Source organism: Phallusia mammillata, chromosome 5, assembly GCF_965637545.1.
Source record: "Phallusia mammillata chromosome 5, kaPhaMamm4.hap1.1, whole genome shotgun sequence".
NCBI lineage: Eukaryota > Metazoa > Chordata > Ascidiacea > Phlebobranchia > Ascidiidae > Phallusia > Phallusia mammillata.
The window spans coordinates 6,602,028-6,629,348 of record NC_137256.1 but is presented as its reverse complement, the minus strand read 5'-3'; the positions used below and the strand labels follow the sequence as shown (position 1 = coordinate 6,629,348).

Genomic DNA, 27,321 nt, shown 5'->3' with positions numbered 1-27,321 from the left:
AATTAGAGTTATCAGTGTTGCCAAATCATTGTCACAAAGATAAAGTGGCATGGATTTTTGACTGACCTGTAGGCACGTGTCTACTTTGCCTAATGGTTAATCCAGCACTGATCAGAAGTGTTATCGAATGTTCCTAAAACGCCTCTAGTGGTCAAAAATGTGAACATTGGCCGATTTGCTTAAAATTGCCTGCAGAAACAACTAAGGTTATAAAAGACGGTGGGATCCATTTTGAAATAAGCATAGCGTTGCGTAATGCAACATGGTGCCATTTCCTAACCATGGTGTTATAACAATCATTTCCGTCATGCTCGGTTTGCTCGGATGGGACGGGAAATGTTTAGTCTGGCGTTGTTAAAAGAAACAAACCATGCATTTCAAAAACGAATAACTGACGCATTCTTTATCGCAACTCTTGTAACTTTATTCGCATGTATTCTCTTTTTATTGTGTAAAGTTAGAAGCGCATGACGCAAGCTGGCAACCGGATATAAAGGGCGCGCCCAGTTGCGTCAGTATTTATAGATATTTTGACTAAGCCTTTGTAAAGCCTTGTATTTGTCTAATTTACCTGGTATTGCATTTATTGAAACCAGAAGGTGGTGTGCTAAAGGTTGTAAGTATTTAGGGGCATAGCCCTGCTAAATAGTTTACGTCTAATTTAAACTGAAAATAGTGCACAGGGATCCGTAAGCGTAAGTGAATTCACGCTTGATTAAGTATTAAATTAGATTTTAATTTGTGACGACAGTTTAGACTTGAGACTGATAATTTAGTCTTGAAAGGCTAACTGAAGCGTTAACACATAGTAAATATATTAATGTTTTAAAATAGGTTATGTTGTGTCCTATGCACTGTGTTCAATGACGTTCTGGCGGTCGGTCTTGACCGATGCACAAACAGGTTAACATGCTGTCATTTGCTTGTTTTCTACTTTAAATTTAACAAAATTTTGTTACGTGATACTACCGTCTATTTAAAATTAGACTGTGCAAACAGTTTTTATTTAAGTGCTTTGCTTTTGAATTGGCAAACGAATGGGCGTCCCAATGGGCTCTTTTTATGGGCACAACTAGATTGACATGCTGTAATTGCTTGCTCGAAACGTATAGCCGGGGTTAATCAACGTATGTTAAATTAAAAAGTAATTAAAGCATATCGAGAAAAAATGGTGTGTCGATTTGAACTAAGAATAGGAGATTGTGTTTCACACCCGATAGATCTTTATCTGGTCGTCAGAACGCTTTAATTTTAGCAGTCCTGATCTCGAATAATAAAGATGTGCGTTTCTCATTTCTGATTCGATGATTGGAATGACCTGAAGTGTTGCAGACTGTAAATGACTAAAATTTAGAGTTGGCCTGTGAAAACCGTTTAAATTTATGTTAAACCGATAATGTTTTATACCCGATAGATCTTTGTTTGGTCGTCAGCGCGCCGTAATTTTTTGCGGCCGTGCCCTTTAAATAATGACGATGCGCGCTTCGCATTTGTGATTTGCTCATTGGAATGACGTGAAGCAGACCATAACTGCCTAAAATTTACAGTTGGCCTGTGAAAACCTGACACGAAAACGAAGTTTCGTTTTTCCAAACGTTATTCGAAACAAAATTGTATTTCAAAACCAAAATTTCCGTTCCTAATTTCCTTGTACGGCGAGTGATTGGCAATAGTAAAGAAAAGTTACTTTTTTTTCGATCAACTCTCCACAGTCCTCTAGCGCCACCATGCGCAAATAAAGAAAATCAAAACAAAATTTCCCTTTCATTTTTTTTTCGTGGGGGTAATTAACTAGCTCCTCAGTTTGTTTTCAATTATTAAGAATCAACAAAACAACACAAATTATATAATGTAGCCTACGCCTCATGTAACTAAAGATGAAATCTGAATACGTGGCATTCAATTTCTATATTCTAAATAGCGACAGGAAATGGTTTCAAGTTTCAAGCATGATTTGGCAAACTAGTTAAATCAAACCACTGCACATTTTGACTTCCTTGCAAGCTTTGAGCTGAACCGCCGAAACAATTTCATTTAAACTGAAAACGACTGCAGACAAAAGTCATTGTCTGTAAAATTGTCGAAAAAAGTGTTTAGACATTAAATGGAATAAAACCTTACCAACCTTTTTTGTTTCAACTTTTTAAAAATAGAACGTCTGATAAAGCAAAACTTTAACAATGGAAAACGAAGGCAAAATGTGTTCAAGCGGTCTTATCTCGAAGGTATGGGACACTACCAGTGCAATGGAAGCTCAAAAAATCTACGATATTTGGGCACCGAAATTTGACAGTGATCTAAACAATAATGGAATAAACATACATGCTGAAGTTGCAAAGTGTGTAACGAAGTACGGTTGCAACAACAAGGATACGCAACTGTTGGATGTTGCTGCAGGTTTGAGCAAACTGAACAATACACTGCATCCTGTGTTTGAATATTGCATATAACTTATAGGTACAGGTGTGGTTGGATTTTGTCTTCGAAAGTACGAAAACTTTTGCGGGGTGATTGATATCTTGGATGCAAACATGGAAATGCTGTACGTTGCGAGCAAAAAGGGACTCAATTTCAGGTAAGGTTGAATTGGTAACTACCAATGTAACAAGTTTGCTTTATACAGGTTGTACATCCCTTCCTTATGAAAAGTGGTGCACGTGGACATGATACAAATTTGCAAATGCACTACTGCAGTGTTTCCCACCCTTTGCCCTTCATTTAAATCCCCATCGCCTCATGTAATGATACATATGCAATAAACCTCGGTTAATCCGGACCGTTTCGACCAAAATAGATTTTCGGATTAACCGATATCGATAAGGTAAATCTTTACCACACTTTATCATTTGACATTGGGTTTTGTTCGAATAAGGCGAAGAACCGATTTCGGTTTATCTAAGTCTTACTGTGTTTGTTTTATTGCACAATTTTGCCCTGAGAATGTATTCATTTCTTGCTCAGAAACATTATGCGTCATTGGATTGATGGAGATTTGCCACTGACTGCAAAGTCATATGACGTCATCACTTGTATAGGATCCTTTGTTCCTCGCCATTTGCCTCCGTCAACTTTGCAGGTTTGTCAGTGGAAATGAGATGTTACAACAAAAAACTGATTCTTCACAACTGTATGTATGTTGCAAAAACATGCTTCTGCGAAATAAACCTTTTTAAGGCCCTAATTCAGCAAATGGTAGAAAATCATACAGGTAAACTGTTTTGTGCATTTATGAACATTGCAGAACCCTCCACCAAATATTGACGTTTTCGATTGTAATTTTTTGTTGTATAGAACTTGCTGAAGTTAATAAAAGATGGCGGTTTCTTGATTTTTAACGGAAGAGCAAATTTGTTGCCCTATAACAATGAATTACTAAAGATGATCGACCAACTGGAAAGTGAGGGACAAATGAAAGTTCTTGAAACGATGGAGTTGTTCTACACTTCAGACGCATTTTTATCTAAGTTGTATGTTTGTCAGGTGCCTAAGTAGGCGTGTACGATGTCTGTTATTATAGAGTTAAGTAAAAAAAGATACCAAACATGTGGGTAAAGAAATCTTTCAGTACACTGTCTTTATAAGCGTAGCATGCAACAAAGTTTCAAGTCGGGTCGGAAACAAGGCGAACTCGATTCAAGCTGATTTCGTTTTTTTCCTTATCTGTGTTGCTATTTCACTTTGGCAAATAAAACGGACCCAATTCGGACCCAATTTTAGGCTTTAAAACCCAGTTTGGACACCAATTTCGCATCCGCTTACAGCCCCAACGTGGGGTTGAATGAAACCCTAGGCAGAAGCAGACTTGGGGGTAATGGTCCAACCAATGAGATATGTATGCTTAGTGGTAAGTTTGCTGCAACCTAAATCGGTTTACAACGATTGCTTCTGTAATATGCTGAACATTGTTCTATCACCGCAGGCTAGAGTTTAGCGCGGTCATCTTGTAAGCGTTTACGAAAACATTGAAAAAACGATAGCTTATTTAACAAAAACGTGGTGTAAATATCATGCAAAGAGAAATTCTAGCCTGGTGCACTATTACTACGATTCCATATCGCGAGTTTGGGCCATGTGACCATATTTGGAAGTGGAAAACATGACGCAGCAACATTACGAGACGGGCATGCGAGCGTTTTTTTGCACAATGTGCTCGAAAACGTGCAGGTCAAAATGTGCGCACATTTTTCGAAAATGTGCAGGTCAAAATGCCACAAGCAACACCGAAAGTTAAATGAGACTTTTTCTCTTGAAAGTTACAGGTCGTGGAAACGTTTGTTCTGTTTTCGGCCTGACCTTTAGTTTTGCAGTAGGTTTGGGCAGTAGTTCACTCACGGCAGCGATCTTACCCAGGTTAAAAAAGTTGTTTATCAAAAACAATTTTGTCGTTACCTACCAACAATATTTTACGCTTCATTGAGCTCGTGTTTGTTGTCCTTTGAAGGACATAAAAGTTGCAAAATATCAAGTTTTGATGCAATGCTTGTTGTTATTATCAAAACAACACGATAAGATAGAACATCATTTTCGTAAAAGTGAAACATGTCGGATGTTGTAAGTTATTTTGGGTCCCCCGTCCTGAAGGCTCCCAAATCAGTCACACGTTGATTTCATTCTGTTTTTTTAATTTTTTCTATATTTTATTCTTTTTTTCTCTGGTCAAGTTTGTCCTTTGGTGGATTTGTATGAAACTTTCATATGTGATAAATAAAGTTATGTAGATGTGCCCTACGCTTCGTTTGACCTAATAACCTAACAGATCGTAAGTTACATATGTTTATGCATTGTTTGGTGGACGTTTTCGCACGTTTCTTGAAAGTTAAGGTGGTGTCAACAGCCGTTACGACATCAGAAGCAGTGCCGAATTAAGAGTCTGCTGGCCTGTAGGCACATTTTATAAGTGGCCCGAAAATCAGGGTTGCCAACTAAAAAATTAGAGTTATCAGTGTTGCCAAATCATTGTCACAAAGATAAAGTGGCATGGATTTTTGACTGACCTGTAGGCACGTGTCTACTTTGCCTAATGGTTAATCCAGCACTGATCAGAAGCGTTATCGAATGTTCCTAAAATGCCTCTAGTGGTCAAAAATGTGAACATTGGCCGATTTGCTTAAAATTGCCTGCAGAAACAACTAAGGTTATAAAAGACGGTGGGACCCATTTTGAAATAAGCATAGCGTTGCGTAATGCAACATGGTGCCATTTGCTAACCATGGTGTTATAATAACACAGACCAGTGTGATCCAACTTTATTTTGTTGCGGGCCATTCAAAATCGTTAACTTACTACGCGGGCCAAGGTTTACATTTTTGCTGGAAAGACTTTTTTTCTAGGTCAAACTCTAGGGTAGCTTTACATCTTTTTTATCAAAAGATAAGTTTATTTTTGTATTTTTTGTAGTTTTACTGAGTAGAAGCTGTCAAAAACATTTTAAACACAGTTTCCACTCTAGCGCAAAAATGCCTCTGAACGGTTTATAGAAGCAGAACCCTTTATTACATAACAATGCCTTGTCATGTGTCACAATATGAGATTTAGCAGTATTTAGCATGTGGTAATCCTCACATTTTGAAAAGATTGAATTATTGAAAACAAAACTTATAGTTGTCATTAAAATGTTTGGACTTTCGCGGGCCAACAAAATTATCTCGCGGGCCAAAATTGGCCCGCGGGCCTGCAGTTGGCCCACGCTGACACAGACAATCAATCATTTCCGTCATGCTCGGTTTGTTCGGATGGGACAGGAAATGTTTAGTCTGGCGTTGTTAAAAGAAACAAACCATGCATTTCAAAAACGAATAACTGACGCATTCTTTTTCGCAACTCTTGTAACTTTATTCGCATGTATTCTCTTTTTATTGTGTAAAGTTAGAAGCGCATGACGCAAGCTGGCAACCGGATATAAAGGCCGCGCCCAGTTGCGTCAGTATTTATAGATATTTTGACTAAGCCTTTGTAAAGCCTTGTATTTGTATAATTTTACCTGGTATTGCATTTATTGAAACCAGAAGGTGGTGTGCTAAAAGTTGTAAGTATTTAGGGGCATAGCCCTGCTAAATAGTTTACGTCTAATTTAAACTGAAAATAGTGCACAGGGATCCGTAAGCGTAACAGTGAATTCACGCTTGATTAAGTATTAAATTAGATTTTAATTTGTGACGACAGTTTAGACTTGAGACTGATAATTTAGTCTTAAAAGGCTAACTGAAGCGTTAACACATAGTAAACATATTAATGTTTTAAAATAGGTTATGTTGTGTCCTATGCACTGTGTTCAATGACGTTCTGGCGGTCGGTCTTGACCGATGCACAAACAGGTTAACATGCTGTCATTTGCTTGTTTTCTACTTTAAATTTAACAAAATTTTGTTACGTGATACTACCGTCTATTTAAAATTAGACTGTGCAAACAGTTTTTATTTAAGTGCTTTGCTTTTGAATTGGCAAACGAATAGGCGTCCCAATGGGCTCTTTTTATGGGCACAACTAGATTGACATGCTGTAATTGCTTGCTCGAAACGTATAGCCGGGGTTAATCAACGTATGTTAAATTAAAAAGTAATTAAAGCATATCGAGAAAAAATGGTGTGTCGATTTGAACTAAGAATAGGATATTGTGTTTCACACCCGATAGATCTTTATCTGGTCGTCAGAACGCTTTAATTTTAGCAGTCCTGATCTCGAATAATAAAGATGTGCGTTTCTCATTTCTGATTCGATGATTGGAATGACCTGAAGTGTTGCAGACTGTAAATGACTAAAATTTAGAGTTGGCCTGTGAAAACCGTTTAAATTTATATTAAACCGATAATGTTTTATACCCGATAGATCTTTGTTTGGTCGTCAGCGCGCCGTAATTTTTTGCGGCCGTGCCCTTTAAATAATGACGATGCGCGCTTCGCATTTGTGATTTGCTCATTGGAATGACGTGAAGCAGACCATAACTGGCTAAAATTTACAGTTGGCCTGTGAAAACCTGACACGAAAACGAAGTTTCGTTTTTCCAAACGTTATTCGAAACAAAATTGTATTTCAAAACCAAAATTTCCGTTCCTAATTTCCTTGTACGGCGAGTGATTGGCAATAGTAAAGAAAAGTTACTTTTTTTTTCGATCAACTCTCCACAGTCCTCTAGCGCCACCATGCGCAAATAAAGAAAATCGAAACAAAATTTCCCTTTCATTTTTTTGTCGTTGTGGACCTTCTACCTTCGTCTTTACTATCCCATGTTTTATTTTGTTGTTCAACCAATGTCATTAGCCTTATTAGGCAGGTAATTAACTAGCACCTCAGTTTGTTTTCAATTATTAAGAATCAACAAAACAACACAAATTATATAATGTAGCCTACGCCTCATGTAACTAAAGATGAAATCTGAATACGTGGCATTCAATTTCTATATTCTAAATAGCGACAGGAAATGGTTTCAAGTTTCAAGCATGATTTGGCAAACTAGTTAAATCAAACCACTGCACATTTTGACTTCCTTGCAAGCTTTGAGCTGACCAGCCGAAACGATTTCATTTAAACTGAAAACGACTGCAGACAAAAGTCATTGTCTGTAAAATTGTCGAAAAAAGTGTTTAGACATTAAATGGAATAAAACCTTACCAACCTTTTTTGTTTCAACTTTTTAAAAATAGAACGTCTGATAAAGCAGAACTTTAACAATGGAAAACGAAGGCAAAATGTGTTCAAGCGGTCTTATCTCGAAGGTATGGGACACTACCAGTGCAATGGAAGCTCAAAAAATCTACGATATTTGGGCACCGAAATTTGACAGTGATCTAAACAATAATGGAATAAACATACATGCTGAAGTTGCAAAGTGTGTAACGAAGTACGGTTGCAACAACAAGGATACGCAACTGTTGGATGTTGCTGCAGGTTTGAGCAAACTGAACAATACACTGCATCCTGTGTTTGAATATTGCATATAACTTATAGGTACAGGTGTGGTTGGATTTTGTCTTCGAAAGTACGAAAACTTTTGCGGGGTGATTGATATCTTGGATGCAAACATGGAAATGCTGTACGTTGCGAGCAAAAAGGGACTCAATTTCAGGTAAGGTTGAATTGGTAACTACCAATGTAACAAGTTTGCTTTATACAGGTTGTACATCCCTTCCTTATGAAAAGTGGTGCACGTGGACATGATACAAATTTGCAAATGCACTACTGCAGTGTTTCCCACCCTTTGCCCTTCATTTAAATCCCCATCGCCTCATGTAATGATACATATGCAATAAACCTCGGTTAATCCGGACCGTTTCGACCAAAATAGATTTTCGGATTAACCGATATCGATAAGGTAAATCTTTACCACACTTTATCATTTGACATTGGGTTTTGTTCGAATAAGGCGAAGAACCGATCTCGGTTTATCTAAGTTTTACTGTGTTTGTTTTATTGCACAATTTTGCCCTGAGAATGTATTCATTTCTTGCTCAGAAACATTATGCGTCATTGGATTGATGGAGATTTGCCACTGACTGCAAAGTCATATGACGTCATCACTTGTATAGGATCCTTTGTTCCTCGCCATTTGCCTCCGTCAACTTTGCAGGTTTGTCAGTGGAAATGAGATGTTACAAAAAAACCTGATTCTTCACAACTGTATGTATGTTGCAAAAACATGCTTCTGCGAAATAAACCTTTTTAAGGCCCTAATTCAGCAAATGGTAGAAAATCATACAGGTAAACTGTTTTGTGCATTTATGAACATTGCAGAACCCTCCACCAAATATTGACGTTTTCGATTGTAATTTTTTGTTGTATAGAACTTGCTGAAGTTAATAAAAGATGGCGGTTTCTTGATTTTTAACGGAAGAGCAAATTTGTTGCCCTATAACAATGAATTACTAAAGATGATCGACCAACTGGAAAGTGAGGGACAAATGAAAGTTCTTGAAACGATGGAGTTGTTCTACACTTCAGACGCATTTTTATCTAAGTTGTATGTTTGTCAGGTGCCTAAGTAGGCGTGTACGATGTCTGTTATTATAGAGTTAAGTAAAAAAAGATACCAAACATGTGGGTAAAGAAATCTTTCAGTACACTGTCTTTATGAGCGTAGCATGCAACGAAGTTTCAAGTCGGGTCGGAAACAAGGCGAACTCGATTCAAGCTGATTTCGTTTTTTTCCTTATCTGTGTTGCTATTTCACTTTAGCAAATCAAACTTTCGGACCCAATTTTAGGCTTTAAAACCCAGTTTGGACACCAATTTCGCGTCCGCTTACAGCCCCAACGTGGGGTCGAATGAAACCCTAGGCAGAAGCAGACTTTGGGGTAATGGTCCAACCAATGAGATATGTATGTTTAGTGGTAAGTTTGCTGCAACCTAAATCGGTTTACAACGATTGCTTCTGTAATATGCTGAACATTGTTTTATCACCGCAGGCTAGAGTTTAGCGCGGTCATCTTGTAAGCGTTTACGAAAACATTGAAAAAACGATAGCTTATTTAACAAAAACGTGGTGTAAATATCATGCAAAGAGAAATTCTTGCCTGGTGCACTATTACTACGTTTCCATATCGCGAGTTTGGGCCATGTGACCATATTTGGAAGTGAAAAACATGACGCAGCAACATTACGAGACGGGCATGCGAGCGTTTTTTTGCACAATGTGCTCGAAAACGTGCAGGTCAAAATGCCACAAGCAACGCCAAAAATTAAATGAGACTTTTTCTCTTGAAAGTTACAGGTCGTGGAAACGTTTGTTCCGTTTTCGGCCTGACCTTTAGTTTTGCAGTAGGTTTGGGCAGTAGTTCACTAACGGCAGCGATCTTACCCAGGTTAAAAAGTTGTTTATCAAAAACAATTTTGTCGTTACCTACCAACAATAGTTTACGCTTCATTGAGCTCGTGTTTGTTGTCCTTTGAAGGACATAAAAGTTGCAAAATATCAAGTTTTGATGCAATGCTTGTTGTTATTATCAAAACAACACGATAAGATAGAACATCATTTTCGTAAAAGTGAAACATGTCGGATGTTGTAAGTTATTTTGGGTCCCCCGTCCTGAAGGCTCCCAAATCAGTCACACGTTGATTTCATTCTGTTTTTTTTTTAATTTTTCTATATTTTATTCTTTTTTTCTCTGGTCAAGTTTGTCCTTTGGTGGATTTGTATGAAACTTTCATATGTGATAAATAAAGTTATGTAGATGTGCCCTACGCTTCGTTTGACCTAATAACCTAACAGATCGTAAGTTACATATGTTTATGCATTGTTTGGTGGACGTTTTCGCACGTTTCTTGAAAGTTAAGGTGGTGTCAACAGCCTTTACGACATCAGAAGCAGTGCCGAATTAAGGGTCTGCTGGCCTGTAGGCACATTTTATAAGTGGCCCGAAAATCAGGGTTGCCAACTAAAAAATTAGAGTTATCAGTGTTGCCAAATCATTGTCACAAAGATAAAGTGGCATGGATTTTTGACTGACCTGTAGGCACGTGTCTACTTTGCCTAATGGTTAATCCAGCACTGATCAGAAGCGTTATCGAATGTTCCTAAAACGCCTCTAGTGGTCAAAAATGTGAACATTGGCCGATTTGGTCAAAATTGCCTGCAGAAACAACTAAGGTTATAAAAGACGGTGGGATCCATTTTGAAATGAGCATAGCGTTGCGTAATGCAACATGGTGCCATTTTCTAACCATGGTGTTATAATAACACAGACAATCAATCATTTCCGTCATGCTCGGTTTGCTCGGATGGGACGGGAAATGTTTAGTCTGGCGTTGTTAAAAGAAACAAACCATGCATTTCAAAAACGAATAACTGACGCATTCTTTATCGCAACTCTTGTAACTTTATTCGCATGTATTCTCTTTTTATTGTGTAAAGTTAGAAGCGCATGACGCAAGCTGGCAACCGGATATAAAGGGCGCGCCCAGTTGCGTCAGTATTTATAGATATTTTGACTAAGCCTTTGTAAAGCCTTGTATTTGTATAATTTTACCTGGTATTGCATTTATTGAAACCAGAAGGTGGTGTGCTAAAGGTTGTAAGTATTTAGGGGCATAGCCCTGCTATGTAGTTTACGTCTAATTTAAACTGAAAATAGTGCACAGGGATCCGTAAGCGTAACAGTGAATTCACGCTTGATTAAGTATTAAATTAGATTTTAATTTGTGACGACAGTTTAGACTTGAGACTGATAATTTAGTCTTAAAAGGCTATCTGAAGCGTTAACACATAGTAAATATATTAATGTTTTAAAATAGGTTATGTTGTGTCCTATGCACTGTGTTCAATGACGTTCTGACGGTCGGTCTTGACCGATGCACAAACAGGTTAACATGCTGTCATTTGCTTGTTTTCTACTTTAAATTTAACAAAATTTTGTTACGTGATACTACCGTCTATTTAAAATTAGACTGTGCAAACAGTTTTTATTGAAGTGCTTTGCTTTTGAATTGGCAAACGAATAGGCGTCCCAATGAGCTCTTTTTATGGGCACAACTAGATTGACATGCTGTAATTGCTTGCTCGAAACGTATAGCCGGGGTTAATCAACGTATGTTAAATTAAAAAGTAATTAAAGCATATCGAAAAAAATGGTGTGTCGATTTGAACTAAGAATAGGAGATTGTGTTTCACACCCGATAGATCTTTATCTGGTCGTCAGAACGCTTTAATTTTAGCAGTCCTGATCTCGAATAATAAAGATGTGCGTTTCTCATTTCTGATTCGATGATTGGAATGACCTGTGTTGCAGACTGTAAATGACTAAAATTTAGAGTTGGCCTGTGAAAACCGTTTAAATTTATGTTAAACCGATAATGTTTTATACCCGATAGATCTTTGTTTGGTCGTCAGCGCGCCGTAATTTTTTGCGGTCGTGCCCTTTAAATAATGACGATGCGCCTTCGCATTTGTGATTTGCTCATTGGAATGACGTGAAGCAGACCATAACTGCCTAAAATTTACAGTTGACCTGTGAAAACCTGACACGAAAACGAAGTTTCGTTTTTCCAAACGTTATTCGAAACAAAATTGTATTTCAAAACCAAAATTTTCGTTCCTAATTTCCTTGTACGGCGAGTGATTGGCAATAGTAAAGAAAAGTTACTTTTTTTTCGATCAACTCTCCACAGTCCTCTAGCGCCACCATGCGCAAATAAAGAAAATCAAAACAAAATTTCCCTTTCATTTTTTGTCGTTGTGGACCTTCTACCTTCGTCTTTACTATCCCATGTTTTATTTTGTTGTTCAACCAATGTCATTAGCCTTATTAGGCAGGTAATTAACTAGCACCTCAGTTTGTTTTCAATTATTAAGAATCAACAAAACAACACAAATTATATAATGTAGCCTACGCCTCATGTAACTAAAGATGAAATCTGAATACGTGGCATTCAATTTCTATATTCTAAATAGCGACAGGAAATGGTTTCAAGTTTCAAGCATGATTTGGCAAACTAGTTAAATCAAACCACTGCTCATTTTGACTTCCTTGCAAGCTTTGAGCTGAACCGCCGAAACGATTTCATTTAAACTGAAAACGACTGCAGACAAAAGTCATTGTCTGTAAAATTGTCGAAAAAAGTGTTTAGACATTAAATGGAATAAAACCTTACCAACCTTTCTTGTTTCAACTTTTTAAAAATAGAACGTCTGATAAAGCAAAACTTTAACAATGGAAAACGAAGGCAAAATGTGTTCAAGCGGTCTTATCTCGAAGGTATGGGACACTACCAGTGCAATGGAAGCTCAAAAAATCTACGATATTTGGGCACCGAAATTTGACAGTGATCTAAACAATAATGGAATAAACATACATGCTGAAGTTGCAAAGTGTATAACGAAGTACGGTTGCAACAACAGGGATACGCAACTGTTGGATGTTGCTGCAGGTTTGAGCAAACTGAACAATACACTGCATCCTGTGTTTGAATATTGCATATAACTTATAGGTACAGGTGTGGTTGGATTTTGTCTTCGAAAGTACGAAAACTTTTGCGGGGTGATTGATATCTTGGATGCAAACATGGAAATGCTGTACGTTGCGAGCAAAAAGGGACTCAATTTCAGGTAAGATTGAATTGGTAACTACCAATGTAACAAGTTTGCTTTATACAGGTTGTACATCCCTTCCTTATGAAAAGTGGTGCACGTGGACATGATACAAATTTGCAAATGCACTACTGCAGTGTTTCCCACCCTTTGCCCTTAATTTAAATCCCCATCGCCTCATGTAATGATACATATGCAATAAACCTCGGTTAATCCGGACCGTTTCGACCAAAATAGATTTTCGGATTAACCGATATCGATAAGGTAAATCTTTACCACACTTTATCATTTGACATTGGGTTTTGTTCGAATAAGGCGAAGAACCGATTTCGGTTTATCTAAGTTTTACTGTGTTTGTTTTATTGCACAATTTTGCCCTGAGAATGTATTCATTTCTTGCTCAGAAACATTATGCGTCATTGGATTGATGGAGATTTGCCACTGACTGCAAAGTCATATGACGTCATCACTTGTATAGGATCCTTTGTTCCTCGCCATTTGCCTCCGTCAACTTTGCAGGTTTGTCAGTGGAAATGAGATGTTACAAAAAAACCTGATTCTTCACAACTGTATGTATGTTGCAAAAACATGCTTCTGCGAAATAAACCTTTTTAAGGCCCTAATTTAGCAAATGGTAGAAAATCATACAGGTAAACTGTTTTGTGCATTTATGAACATTGCAGAACCCTCCACCAAATATTGACGTTTTCGACTGTAATTTTTTGTTGTATAGAACTTGCTGAAGTTAATAAAAGATGGCGGTTTCTTGATTTTTAACGGAAGAGCAAATTTGTTGCCCTATAACAATGAATTACTAAAGATGATCGACCAACTGGAAAGTGAGGGACAAATGAAAGTTCTTGAAACGATGGAGTTGTTCTACACTTCAGACGCATTTTTATCTAAGTTGTATGTTTGTCAGGTGCCTAAGTAGGCGTGTACGATGTCTGTTATTATAGAGTTAAGTAAAAAACAGATACCAAACATGTGGGTAAAGAAATCTTTCAGTACACTGTCTTTATAAGCGTAGCATGCAGCGAAGTTTCAAGTCGGGTCGGAAACAAGGCGAACTCGATTCAAGCTGATTTCGTTTTTTTCCTTATCTGTGTTGCTATTTTACTTTGGCAAATCAAACTTTCGGACCCAATTTTAGGCTTTAAACCGAGTTTGGACACCAATTTCGCGTCCGCTTACAGCCCCAACGTGGGGTCGAATGAAACCCTAGGCAGAAGCAGACTTTGGGGTAATGGTCCAACCAATGAGATATGTATGTTTAGTGGTAAGTTTGCTGCAACCTAAATCGGTTTACAACGATTGCTTCTGTAATATGCTGAACATTGTTTTATCACCGCAGGCTAGAGTTTAGCGCGGTCATCTTGTAAGCGTTTACGAAAACATTGAAAAAACGATAGCTTATTTAACAAAAACGTGGTGTAAATATCATGCAAAGAGAAATTCTTGCCTGGTGCACTATTACTACGTTTCCATATCGCGAGTTTGGGCCATGTGACCATATTTGGAAGTGAAAAACATGACGCAGCAACATTACGAGACGGGCATGCGAGCGTTTTTTTGCACAATGTGCTCGAAAACGTGCAGGTCAAAATGCCACAAGCAACGCCAAAAATTAAATGAGACTTTTTCTCTTGAAAGTTACAGGTCGTGGAAACGTTTGTTCCGTTTTCGGCCTGACCTTTAGTTTTGCAGTAGGTTTGGGCAGTAGTTCACTAACGGCAGCGATCTTACCCAGGTTAAAAAGTTGTTTATCAAAAACAATTTTGTCGTTACCTACCAACAATAGTTTACGCTTCATTGAGCTCGTGTTTGTTGTCCTTTGAAGGACATAAAAGTTGCAAAATATCAAGTTTTGATGCAATGCTTGTTGTTATTATCAAAACAACACGATAAGATAGAACATCATTTTCGTAAAAGTGAAACATGTCGGATGTTGTAAGTTATTTTGGGTCCCCCGTCCTGAAGGCTCCCAAATCAGTCACACGTTGATTTCATTCTGTTTTTTTTTTAATTTTTCTATATTTTATTCTTTTTTTCTCTGGTCAAGTTTGTCCTTTGGTGGATTTGTATGAAACTTTCATATGTGATAAATAAAGTTATGTAGATGTGCCCTACGCTTCGTTTGACCTAATAACCTAACAGATCGTAAGTTACATATGTTTATGCATTGTTTGGTGGACGTTTTCGCACGTTTCTTGAAAGTTAAGGTGGTGTCAACAGCCTTTACGACATCAGAAGCAGTGCCGAATTAAGGGTCTGCTGGCCTGTAGGCACATTTTATAAGTGGCCCGAAAATCAGGGTTGCCAACTAAAAAATTAGAGTTATCAGTGTTGCCAAATCATTGTCACAAAGATAAAGTGGCATGGATTTTTGACTGACCTGTAGGCACGTGTCTACTTTGCCTAATGGTTAATCCAGCACTGATCAGAAGCGTTATCGAATGTTCCTAAAACGCCTCTAGTGGTCAAAAATGTGAACATTGGCCGATTTGCTTAAAATTGCCTGCAGAAACAACTAAGGTTATAAAAGACGGTGGGACCCATTTTGAAATAAGCATAGCGTTGCGTAATGCAACATGGTGCCATTTGCTAACCATGGTGTTATAATAACACAGACCAGTGTGGTCCAACTTTATTTTGTTGCGGGCCATTCAAAATCGTTAACTTACTACGCGGGCCAAGGTTTACATTTTTGCTGGAAAGACTTTTTTTCTAGGTCAAACTCTAGGGTAGCTTTACATCTTTTTTATCAAACGATAAGTTTATTTTTATATTTTTTGTAGTTTTACTGAGTAGAAGCTGTCAAAAACATTTTAAACACAGTTTCCACTCTAGCGCAAAAATGCCTCTGAACGGTTTATAGAAGCAGAACCCTTTATTACATAACAATGCCTTGTCATGTGTCACAATATGAGATTTAGCAGTATTTAGCATGTGGTAATCCTCACATTTTGAAAAGATTGAATTATTGAAAACAAAACTTATAGTTGTCATTAAAATGTTGGGACTTTCGCGGGCCAACAAAATTATCTCGCGGGCCAAAATTGGCCCGCGGGCCTGCAGTTGGACCACGCTGACACAGACAATCAATCATTTCCGTCATGCTCGGTTTGCTCGGATGGGACAGGAAATGTTTAGTCTGGCGTTGTTAAAAGAAACAAACCATGCATTTCAAAAACGAATAACTGACGCATTTTTTTTCGCAACTCTTGTAACTTTATTCGCATGTATTCTCTTTTTATTGTGTAAAGTTAGAAGCGCATGACGCAAGCTGGCAACCGGATATAAAGGCCGCGCCCAGTTGCGTCAGTATTTATAGATATTTTGACTAAGCCTTTGTAAAGCCTTGTATTTGTATAATTTTACCTGGTATTGCATTTATTGAAACCAGAAGGTGGTGTGCTAAAGGTTGTAAGTATTTAGGGGCATAGCCCTGCTATGTAGTTTACGTCTAATTTAAACTGAAAATAGTGCACAGGGATCCGTAAGCGTAACAGTGAATTCACGCTTGATTAAGTATTAAATTAGATTTTAATTTGTGACGACAGTTTAGACTTGAGACTGATAATTTAGTCTTAAAAGGCTAACTGAAGCGTTAACACATAGTAAATATATTAATGTTTTAAAATAGGTTATGTTGTGTCCTATGCACTGTGTTCAATGACGTTCTGACGGTCGGTCTTGACCGATGCACAAACAGGTTAACATGCTGTCATTTGCTTGTTTTCTACTTTAAATTTAACAAAATTTTGTTACGTGATACTACCGTCTATTTAAAATTAGACTGTGCAAACAGTTTTTATTTAAGTGCTTTGCTTTTGAATTGGCAAACGAATAGGCGTCCCAATGAGCTCTTTTGATGGGCACAACTAGATTGACATGCTGTAATTGCTTGCTCGAAACGTATAGCCGGGGTTAATCAACGTATGTTAAATTAAAAAGTAATTAAAGCATATCGAGAAAAAATGGTGTGTCGATTTGAACTAAGAATAGGAGATTGTGTTTCACACCCGATAGATCTTTATCTGGTCGTCAGAACGCTTTAATTTTAGCAGTCCTGATCTCGAATAATAAAGATGTGCGTTTCTCATTTCTGATTCGATGATTGGAATGACCTGTGTTGCAGACTGTAAATGACTAAAATTTAGAGTTGGCCTGTGAAAACCGTTTAAATTTATGTTAAACCGATAATGTTTTATACCCGATAGATCTTTGTTTGGTCGTCAGCGCGCCGTAATTTTTTGCGGTCGTGCCCTTTAAATAATGACGATGCGCCTTCGCATTTGTGATTTGCTCATTGGAATGACGTGAAGCAGACCATAACTGCCTAAAATTTACAGTTGGCCTGTGAAAACCTGACACGAAAACGAAGTTTCGGTTTGCAAACGTTATTCGAAACAAAATTGTATTTCGATACCAAAATTTCCGTTCCTAATTCCTTGTACGGCGAGTGATTGGCAATAGTAAAGAAAAGTTACTTTTCGCCTAATAAAATGTTTTACGATCAACTCTCCACAGCCCTCTAGCGTCACCATGCGCAAATGAAAAAAATCGAAACAAAATTTCGTTTTCATTTTTTTTCGTTGTGGACCTTCTACCTTCGTCTTTACTATCCCATGTTTTATTTTGTTGTTCAACCAATGTCATTAGCCTTATTAGGCAGGTAATTAACTAGCACCTCAGTTTGTTTTCAATTATTAAGAAGCAACAAAACAACACAAATTATTAATGTACGCCTCATGTAACTAAAGATGAAATCTGAATACGTGGCATTCAATTTCTATGTCTAAATAGCGACAGGAAATGATTTCAAGTTTTAAGGATATTTGGCAAACTAGTTGAATTAAACCACTGCACATTTTGACTTCCTTGCAAGCTTTGAGCTGACCAGTCGAAGCGAGCTGATTTAAACTGAAAACGACTGCAGACAAAAGCTATATCTTGTAAAACGATAGACGAAATAAGTGTAGAGTTTAGACAGTAAAAGGAATGAAACCTTACCAACCTTTTTGGTTTAGTAAAAAGTCTGATAAAACTGATTGCCTGTAAAATTGTCGAAAAAAGTGTTTAGACATTAAATGGAATGAAACCTTACCAACCTTTTTGGTTTAGTAAAAAGTCTGATAAAACTGATTGCCTGTAAAATTGTCGAAAAAAGTGTTTAGACATTAAATGGAATGAAACCTTGCCAACCTTTCTTGTTTAAACTTTTTTAAAATAGAACGTCTGATAAAGCAAAACTTAACAATGGAAGACGTAGACAAAATGTGTTCAAGTCTTTTATCCGTGTGGAGCACTACAAATGCAATGGAAACTCAAAAAATCTACAATATTTGGGCACCGAAATTTGACAGTGATCTAAACAATGATGGAATAAACATACATGCTGAAGTTGCAAAGTGTGTAACGAAGTACGGTTGCAACAACAGGGATACGCAACTGTTGGATGTTGCTGCAGGTTTGACAAACTGAACAATACACTGCATCCTGTGTTTGAATATTGCATATAACTTATAGGTACAGGTGTGGTTGGATTTTGTCTTCGAAAGTACGAAAACTTTTGCGGGGAGATTGATATCTTGGATGCAAACATGGAAATGCTGTACGTTGCGAGCAAAAAGGGACTCAATTTCAGGTAAGGTTGAATTGGTACCTACCAATGTAACAAGTTTTTGCACTATTTTTTGGAGTAATGGTGGTACCTACCAATGTAACAAGTTTTTGGAGTAATGGTGCGTTATCTAGATGAAAAGTGGACAAAGAGACTGGGAAACACTTGCACTACTGCAGTGTTTCCCAGTCTCTTTGTCCACTTTTCATCTAGATAACGCACCATTACTCCCATGCAGTCTTACATCCACAGTAAACCTCGGTTAGTCAGGCTCTGTTTGGACCAAAATATTGTCCGGATTAGGCGAAGATCCGATTAACCCATTGCGGTTAGTTCAGACCACAATACAAATCATTTGTACCTCAAATTTTGTCCGAATTAGGCGAAGATCAAGATTAACCGAAACCGGTTTAACCGATGTTTACTGTGTCTTAAGTGGAACTTCATTCAGCAAGAAAAGCCCCAAACTCAGATAAGATGGTTTGAACAAGCTTTTCACGAAATTGTCTACAGCAAATGAGAAAAAAGATGTATACAAACATACGCGCCGATTTTTACAAAAATGCAAGGTGGCGAATGTAAAATATGACGTCACTTAATGTGACGTCATTAATGAGTGCAATCACAAGAACTCAAAGCCCTACACACTTCCCTCAGAATACAAAGTTGGTCATAATACAGAAAAAACGTCATGTTTGAAATACTATTTAGTGGGCAATTGCAACACGTTGCTGTAACGTTTGTCATTGGTTTAGCAACGTTTAAACAAAATTCGTCAAGTCGTTGCTGTATTATATCCTGAGATAACCATTCATTACACGAAAATGACCAGACATTCACTGGCAGACAACTGTGTGTTTGACGTCACAAACAAGGCACTAACCTAGGCATGTTGCAGTTTTAAGCCACGTTTTGTAGTTTTTTCCCCAGTACGCTTGTTCAAAAGCAAAGATGTTTCTAATTTTCTTCAGATTTGACGATATTTCGTACGATACCGCTATAAACAAACCAAAATATCCACGGTGGCCGCCACCGTTCTTTAGAAACCCAAGGTGGCGGCGCCACCCCGCCACCGCCTACTCCGCGCCTATGTATACATAATACATATCTAAGTAAGCTGGAATTTAGGTCAGTTTTTCAGTCTGTATCTGGCCATCTCGAATCCGAACAGAAATATCCATCTCTACTAAAAACCGTAATGTACTTGCGGTTTTTATGCACAGTTTGGCCCTGGAAGTGTAAATATTTATTGCTTAGAAACATCATACGTCATTGGATTGATGGAGATCTGCCACTGGCTAAAAAGTCATATGACGTCATCACTTGCATCGGGTCCTTTATTCCTCGACATTTGCCTCCGTCAACTTTGCAGGTTTGGGAGTAAAAATAAAAGTGTAATTCTATAACTGTGCACAACTATACGTACGTTCAGAAACAAGCTTTTGTGATATAGGCTACACTAACCCTTCTTTAAGGCCTTCCTTTTCTGCTTACATTTACAAACAAGCATTCATACATCAATATTGGCGTTTTTTGATGTAGAACTTGCTGAAGTTAATAAAATATGGCGGTTTCTTGATTTTTAACGGAAGAGCAAATTTGTTGCCCTACAATGATGAATTACTAAAGACGATCGACCATCTGGAAAGTGAGGGACAAATAAGAGTTGTTGAAATGATGGAGTTGTTCTACACTTCAGACGCGTTTTTATCTAAGTTGTATGTTTGTCAGGTGCCTAAGTAGGTGTACTCTATACGATGTCTGTTATTAAAGAGTAAAAAAACAAACAAATACCAAACATGTGGGTAAAGAAATCTTTCAGTACACTGTCTGTATAAAGAGTGGCAAAGAGATATTTTTTCAAGAAATGTTTTCGTTGCAATTCGTAAAAAGAAAATCAAATGTTTTTTTTTATTGAAGCGGCAAAGTTTCAAGTCTGGTCGGAAACAAGGCGAACTTGATATAGGCTGATTTCGCTTTTTGCCCTATCTGTGTTGCAATTTTACTTTGGCAAATCAAACTTTCAGACCTAATTTTAGGCTTTAAAACCGAGTTTGGACACCAATTTCGCGTCCACTTACAGCCCCAACGTGGGGTCGAATGAAACCCTAGACAGAAGCAGATTTGGGGGTAATGGTCCAACCAATGAGATATGTATGCTTAGTGGTAAGTTTGCCGCAGACTAAATCGGTTTACAACGATTGCTTCTGTAATATGCTGAACATTGTTTTATCACCGCAGGCTAGAGTTTAGCGCGGTCATCTTGTAAGCGTTTACGTAAACTTTGGGAAAAACGATAACTTATTAACAAAAACGTTGTGGTGCAAATGTCACGCAAGTAGAAATACTAGCCTGGCGCACTATGATTTACACATTAAATAAATAAATTTTGTATTTACAAACTTCCAGTCTTCAAAAAAAGTTTATCAAATACAATTCATAGTTATCCGCTCAGCCCAGTTTATAACAATATCTCAATTAGCCTACCTGATAACGTTCAACCAGTTCGTATGAAGTTCCACTGTCCGCTGAGTCATGTTCTCTTTCTGTTTCTTCAAGTGGAGGTACTGCTAATCACAGCACGCCACCTCATGTACATAATACGTTGTCAGCAAATTGACAGAGAAAGTACGTGTTTTGCATTACTTTGTCGTTACGACATTCTTTCATAAAAAGCTGCACTTTTACTTGGTATTTGTCCCGCACGCTTTCTGGCACTTCACTTTCTCGTCACATAATATCATCAAAACAAGGTTTTTTTGTCGATCAAATCGTTATTTTGCAAATCTTCATACAGGCTTCAAAGAGAGTGTTATTCTAATGACATTTATTGTCTACGTTTTACGATAAAAAAAAAATTGACGGACACTGGCACCGGACAAATATATAATCATACGCTTAGCCATGAAATCTACAATATTTCCATCTATTCAATTTTTTTCTTTGCTTTCCTGTTGGTCAATGATTGCATAATTTATGATTATGTCACCAAAGAACAATCACTTATGTCTTCGAACAATAACTACATAATATTTGATCGAACCCAAATTTAACCAATTCGAAGCAACCCCATCAGTCAATCGGTCAGTCAGTCAAATTTTTATTTGCATTGCCACTATACCCAATTGTCATTGATGAACAGTTTAATGAAAACAGCAAGGACACCGAAAAAACCATTGGTTATCGAGTCAAGTGTACCTTCATTTGAATGATGCTTGAAGTATTGTGGGTGTGTTCTGCCGTAGGATCGCAACCGACCGCACGAACTTGGCGGGGTACGTCCGGTTGCATAAGACGGTGGTTGAACCCGCGGGTTCTGCTGGCCAAATGAAACCCGCTTAAAGGGAAACACCAGCTCGGTTCCTCGGAACGTTTCCTGTGGTCCCGTAGGCAGACCCGGGTGTCCCGAGGACAGTTCGTTGCGATCCCGTAGGCAGACCCGGGTGTCCCGAGGACAGTACGTTGGTTCAAAAGTGGCCGTCGCTTATCTCCTCTTCTTCCTGGGTTTCGTAGGATCGATGGCGGGGATCTCCAATGTTGATCGGTGTGGAAGTAGAAGGTGATGACTGTTCTCGTCCCGATTGGCAGATCTGTAAAAGTCAAATCCTATGGCAGTACTTTGCTCTTTTATGTGTGACTACGTAATGTTGGTCATAGACAAAATAAACAAACATTAAAAAACAATAAAAATGAAAGCACACTGGAATAAAACTGTGGGAAAAGGAATAAAAACGAAAAATCGGAGTTTGTGGAGAAGGAAAAGTAAACATGGCTATAAATTAATTGTTCTCGTGGGAATGGGGGCCTGGACTTCGAGGTGTATTAGTTAGATATTGGTGGCATTGCATCAGTAGATGCGAACGGTATTTTTTTCTAAAGGAGGAGCGTGAGAGCGACTTTGTGACGTGTGGTATTTCTTCCCATACTTTTGGACCTCGATGGCAAATTGACCTTGTGCCAATGGCGGTGATTGCGCGGGGATAAAAGTAATTCTGACTGTCGGCCCTTCTGGTGTTGTGATCATGGACTGACGAAATAGGTGTAAACAGGGCGTTGTATGTGGAAGGTAGTGCAGTGCACCAGAATGAAACGCGGGAACCAGTTTGGCTAACTCTAGTTTATAAATGTCTCTAATTTTTAGAAGGCACATATGGTAGTATATGGGGGTGGCTCGACATCGGTAGGTACTGCAAGTAATAGATCGCAAGATTTTATTGTGTTTAATGTTGAGGTTATGCAGTGACGCGGTGCAGCCACTGCCCCAAGCGGCGACGGCATATTGCAGATGGGAGTATGTAAATGAGTAATAAATAATTCGGAGAACCTTTTCTCCAAGGTAATCGCGCAGCTTATACACTATACCGCAAGCTTGAGCCAATTTTCTTTCGACATACGTTACATGGTGTTTCCAATTTAACTGATTGTCGATGTATACTCCAAGGTATTTTGTTTTCGTCGATCGCTGTACTTGTTGCGATTCCATAAATATGGAAAACTTGTCGAAAAAGAGCGCTTGGTAGGACGAAACAGTAGGTACGTTGTTTTACTGGTGTTAAGCGATAATTTGTTGTGTCGCATCCAATTATCCACGTGCGTGAGTTCCTTGTTTACGTTTACCTGCAGATCAGCTAAAAACTCTGATGACATGCATAGGCACGTGTCATCCGCAAATAGTTTGGTTGTGAATTGGGATGCAGTGGGGAGGTCATTAATATAAAGGGAAAACAGAAGAGGGGCCAAGGATGAACCTTGAGGACAACTGCACGTAACGTATTGAAATTGCGATGGTACATGTGATATGCGTGTGCATTGCCTGCGGTTACTTAAGTAGCTACATAGTAATTTTAAGGGGCTTCCCCGTATTCCATACAGGTGCTCCAACTTCCAAAACAAAACCCTGTGATCGACGGTGTCAAACGCTTTTGATAAGTCCAGTAAAATAGCGCATGTATATTTCTTCTGGTCAAGGGCAGCTAACACTCTTTCATGGGTGTCGTAAATTGCCAGGGAGGTGGACCGATTGCATCGAAAACCATACTGGTGAGTTGTTAACATTCCATTTGTTTCAACGTAGTCATATAAACGTTGATACATAATTTTTTCAAATATCTTAGCAAATGGGGATAGCAGTGAAACTGGTCTGTAGTTAGTGCATTCAACTTGTGAACCTGATTTATAAATTGGTATTACCTCAGCAGTTTTAATTTCATCGGGGTATTCCCCATTTTGTGTACACCAGTTAAAAATCTCTGAGAGCATAGGTGAAATAATGTCTTTAACCATTTTGATGTATTTAATAGGAATTTCATAACTGGGCACAGATTTTTGACTGTCAAGTGTGGATATATACATTTCCACCTCATCTGGGGTAGTGTCATAGAAGAAGAAGAAGAAGAAGGATGATGACTGTGTGGTGTAGGCACTGGTCGGTGGTGGCATTACTGGTCATGGAATGGATGATACCGTATTTGCTCCAATGCTAGCAAAGAACTGATTAAAGTTGCTGGCAATTGTAAGTGGGTCTGTGGTGCAATGTGCTACACCATCTAGTTTGAGTTCTGCCGGGCATTGTGTAGAGTTTGTTTTCGTGACAACAAAACCCTATAGTTTTTCTAAATTTGTTAAATGCAAATTTGAGGTCTGTGTTCACTGTGTTTTGTGGCAAGCAAGTCAACAGAAAATGCAAAACTTTACATACTTGAAATCAGCATTAAAACATTATTCACTTGACAATACTTCCAATAATACTATTGACTCTTGTTTTACCAACCTACTAATCTTAGGTTTCTGTATTCAGATAAAACGTAACCCAAACTAAGTGTGACGGACAGTAACGCTTCCCAATAAGCAAAATTTACCTGATGTTGCAACTATTGTGCCATAGATTTGTTATTATGACATAACTGCCAACGTTGTATGTGTCCCAATTCAACTGTTTCCGTCGTTCCCACATGTGCAGTCTAGTTGGTGTTAAAGCGGTATCTTAGTCAGTTGTGAGTGTTCTAAATTTGCTGGGGTGGATAAATTTATGTGATGTACATCAGATTATTTCGACTGTTTTGTATGTTTTTGCTTGAAGTGGTCAAAAATTGCTTCAAATCACTCTTCATTTCAGTGCATGTAAAACTGACCGCTCTTTTTCTACCAGTCAAGATACTGGGAATTAGAATTAGCAAAAAGGCTTAAATTCTACACCAGTTTTCCTATCTTTTTCTATTGAAAAGTCCACAATGTTAATGAGTGCATTTAATAGGTCATTTTGCTATTTTGCCGGAGCCTACTTTACCAGTTGCATTGCTTCCATAGCTTGCAGATTGAGCCAAGGTTGCCAGAAAAATAATACAGCTTGTAGCCAGTTTCAGCACACTTCCAACTAATCCTTAATGTCCCAAATATATTTAAACTGAATGCACTTTGAAATAGAAAAAACAAATGTGCAAATTAGACCAATTCAACACAAAACGGATGAAAACAAGGAATCAACAGTAAAATAACTAAACACAAGCGACAAACAAATTACGAACAACTAAAATGTGCTCCACACTAGACAATTTTCGTCATCAAGAAATTAAAGCACTATTAGTCTTCGACAGCATGTAATTGCAATGCTTTGTGGACTAAACCAGTTTCATAAAAATGAAATTTTACTAAATCTGTTTAAGCGTTAAATAGTATATTAACCAAATAAATGACAAAATATTAGGTTTCTACAAAAAGCAAAGTTTCAAACTCCGTTAAGGGATTTGCAAAAGAGGGTCACTTTCGCTTTAGGATCAGTGCAATTCGCAAAAATCTTTGCTCCAGTTTCAGGGTCAACTTGATCTATGAGTGTTGCTGATTTAATTTCACTGTAGCCATGAACTCTTGAAACATGTGAGCTAATATTGTTACTGGAAATACTATAAATTGCTTTACAGTTACGAGCAAGTAGTATCTTCTCCAATTGCGTTCCCATGTTACCGAGCAAGCCCAAGTTTCGATATTCAGGTGAAACGTACGCCGAACCTCCGAACCTAGTTTAGCATACATACCTGTGTTAAATTCAGACAACAAATCTTCTTCAAACTTTTCGTAAAACCTTTCGCGATCCAAAACCTGTTTTGTTGTGGTAACACTGTAGTACTTTAGCAGCTGTTCTATGGAAGGTACAGGTGGTTGTTCTCCATGCAAGCAAGCCATAATTTGTCCAACCAAGCGTCCACTTTTTTCTTGAAATCCCACCGCTAAGTTTTGTTCGATGCAAAATCGTGCGCGCAGCTGTTGGACTGTTACATTATCTTTTGTCGATATTCCAGCTAATTTTCGTAAAACGTCTTCATTTGCGTAATTGTTCATGATTCGATACACTTGTTTCAAATGACTCATGTTTAGTCGTTGAAACATAAGACCTTCCATTTTGCTATTGCACGCTGCTTGACAATGCACAAATTGAAGACAAAACTATCAGCTATGCAAGATAAAAGAAAGATCTGTGATCATGACCTTTTCTCAGCAAAGTCACTTAACTAACCCCACGGTTTATGTCTATTCCCGCTAAATGCAATCAGTAACTTTGTGTTACTCTATTTAGTGACCGTTTTATACCCGTAAAACTATAAGCGGATGTAGCAGGTCGATGACTGTAGTTTTGTTTTCAAAAGGATGTTTTCAGCTGACGAGAAATGTTATGTGATGTTTAATTACTGAGAAACTTGATGTGATTAATAACAAATAGTATTTTGCGTCACCAACAGCATCGGTGGCTTCCAGTAGCCTTGGTGAATATGTTTTTCAAATCTTTGTTTGGTAAATTTCATTCTTTTATTGTTTGTTCTTTTGTGGACATTTTGTACCGACCAACCCCAAAGGAAATTATTTGCACCCTGCTTAAACTTGCCGAAAAATCTCAAATTGAGCCCCACGCACAATTCAACATATTGTTCAATGAAAAGCAACCTGCTTCATAAGGGCGAGTATTCATTTGGTGTTGGTGATGAGTCGCGGAGAGCTGCCACATAGCTTGTCATTGTATAGAAACGGAGGTGTATGCGAATAGCCTGCATTGGCTTTGGCTCACGCATTGAACTGGTATTAGAGGGCTGTGAGCCTTTGCACAGTTAAGGATTTAGTTACTTGAATTGTTTCACCAAAACAAATAAAAAGTTTGAAACTTGTCTTTTTGGCTTAATAAGGTATCACACAATTGTTCACACCACGCCATAACCAAATCACAACGAGGCATTCGCTATGTGCTTTTGCAAACGTGCCTTTTGTTTCAACAGTTGACATGGTTTCGCAAATCCATACATAAAACTTGCATCTTAGTAAACAACTAAGTTTGTGACAAATGCAATACAGTCCGTAGGTGCTTTGAACCCAAGATGGAAAGCCAGGTTAACTTACAACTGGGCTTTTAACTTAAATATACATAAAATGCTGTACAGGCGTTTTTTGTTAAATATATATTGTGTTGATATTACAATGTACAAACTGGTTTTGCTGGTGTGATTTTTCGCAAGTGACTCTTCCAGTGGACAAGTTTTTCTATCTGTGACTGTGTTGCCAAATTGCGCCGTGCATTTCATCTGAAAGCATTTCTGCGTTTGCACAACGTTGCCGGAAGGTTATCGCACATTAAGCTAATTGTTTTCGTTCGTCGGGCAAACGCGTTTTCGTTTGAGTCGTGCACACACTTGTACCA

At 38.0% G+C, this 27,321-nt stretch overlaps 4 protein-coding genes across 4 annotated transcripts; all 4 read left to right on the top strand.

Annotated features, from left to right (window-relative positions):
• The first annotated feature begins 2,065 nt into the window (after positions 1-2,065).
• On the top strand, positions 2,066-4,052 carry LOC145229470 (uncharacterized). Its single transcript, XM_080094808.1, has 4 exons — positions 2,066-2,397; positions 2,458-2,575; positions 2,962-3,076; positions 3,292-4,052. Exons 1-4 carry the CDS (start codon positions 2,181-2,183, stop codon positions 3,490-3,492), a joined length of 651 nt encoding a protein of 216 aa, XP_079950934.1. The 5' UTR covers positions 2,066-2,180; the 3' UTR covers positions 3,493-4,052.
• Positions 4,053-7,667: 3,615 nt separating this feature from the next.
• On the top strand, positions 7,668-9,788 carry LOC145229427 (uncharacterized). Its single transcript, XM_080094765.1, has 4 exons — positions 7,668-7,884; positions 7,945-8,062; positions 8,449-8,563; positions 8,778-9,788. The coding sequence occupies exons 1-4, from the start codon at positions 7,668-7,670 to the stop codon at positions 8,976-8,978; spliced, it is 651 nt and encodes a 216-aa protein (XP_079950891.1). The 3' UTR covers positions 8,979-9,788.
• A 2,796-nt stretch (positions 9,789-12,584) lies between these two features.
• LOC145229489 (uncharacterized) lies at positions 12,585-14,155 on the top strand. The gene is made up of 4 exons (XM_080094836.1): positions 12,585-12,855; positions 12,916-13,033; positions 13,420-13,534; positions 13,749-14,155. Exons 1-4 carry the CDS (start codon positions 12,639-12,641, stop codon positions 13,947-13,949), a joined length of 651 nt encoding a protein of 216 aa, XP_079950962.1. The 5' UTR covers positions 12,585-12,638; the 3' UTR covers positions 13,950-14,155.
• A 4,074-nt stretch (positions 14,156-18,229) lies between these two features.
• On the top strand, positions 18,230-20,421 carry LOC145229783 (ubiquinone/menaquinone biosynthesis C-methyltransferase UbiE-like). The gene is made up of 4 exons (XM_080095112.1): positions 18,230-18,488; positions 18,548-18,665; positions 19,899-20,013; positions 20,184-20,421. The coding sequence occupies exons 1-4, from the start codon at positions 18,278-18,280 to the stop codon at positions 20,382-20,384; spliced, it is 645 nt and encodes a 214-aa protein (XP_079951238.1). The 5' UTR covers positions 18,230-18,277; the 3' UTR covers positions 20,385-20,421.
• The last annotated feature ends 6,900 nt before the right edge of the window (positions 20,422-27,321 follow it).

What these genes read in the sequence shown, in the direction of transcription:
- LOC145229783 (XM_080095112.1), top strand. Translation starts at nt 18,278, where the DNA reads ATGGAAGACGTAGACAAAATGTGTTCAAGTCTTTTATCCGTGTGGAGC. An exon ending in ACTGTTGGATGTTGCTGCAG is followed by an intron (nt 18,489 to 18,547) that starts GTTTGACAAACT and finishes TATAACTTATAG; the next exon opens with GTACAGGTGTGGTTGGATTT. An exon ending in AAAAAGGGACTCAATTTCAG is followed by an intron (nt 18,666 to 19,898) that starts GTAAGGTTGAAT and finishes TTTATTGCTTAG; the next exon opens with AAACATCATACGTCATTGGA.
- LOC145229470 (XM_080094808.1), top strand. Translation starts at nt 2,181, where the DNA reads ATGGAAAACGAAGGCAAAATGTGTTCAAGCGGTCTTATCTCGAAGGTA. An exon ending in ACTGTTGGATGTTGCTGCAG is followed by an intron (nt 2,398 to 2,457) that starts GTTTGAGCAAAC and finishes TATAACTTATAG; the next exon opens with GTACAGGTGTGGTTGGATTT. An exon ending in TGCCTCCGTCAACTTTGCAG is followed by an intron (nt 3,077 to 3,291) that starts GTTTGTCAGTGG and finishes TTTGTTGTATAG; the next exon opens with AACTTGCTGAAGTTAATAAA.
- LOC145229427 (XM_080094765.1), top strand. Translation starts at nt 7,668, where the DNA reads ATGGAAAACGAAGGCAAAATGTGTTCAAGCGGTCTTATCTCGAAGGTA. An exon ending in ACTGTTGGATGTTGCTGCAG is followed by an intron (nt 7,885 to 7,944) that starts GTTTGAGCAAAC and finishes TATAACTTATAG; the next exon opens with GTACAGGTGTGGTTGGATTT. An exon ending in AAAAAGGGACTCAATTTCAG is followed by an intron (nt 8,063 to 8,448) that starts GTAAGGTTGAAT and finishes TTTCTTGCTCAG; the next exon opens with AAACATTATGCGTCATTGGA.
- LOC145229489 (XM_080094836.1), top strand. Translation starts at nt 12,639, where the DNA reads ATGGAAAACGAAGGCAAAATGTGTTCAAGCGGTCTTATCTCGAAGGTA. An exon ending in ACTGTTGGATGTTGCTGCAG is followed by an intron (nt 12,856 to 12,915) that starts GTTTGAGCAAAC and finishes TATAACTTATAG; the next exon opens with GTACAGGTGTGGTTGGATTT. An exon ending in AAAAAGGGACTCAATTTCAG is followed by an intron (nt 13,034 to 13,419) that starts GTAAGATTGAAT and finishes TTTCTTGCTCAG; the next exon opens with AAACATTATGCGTCATTGGA.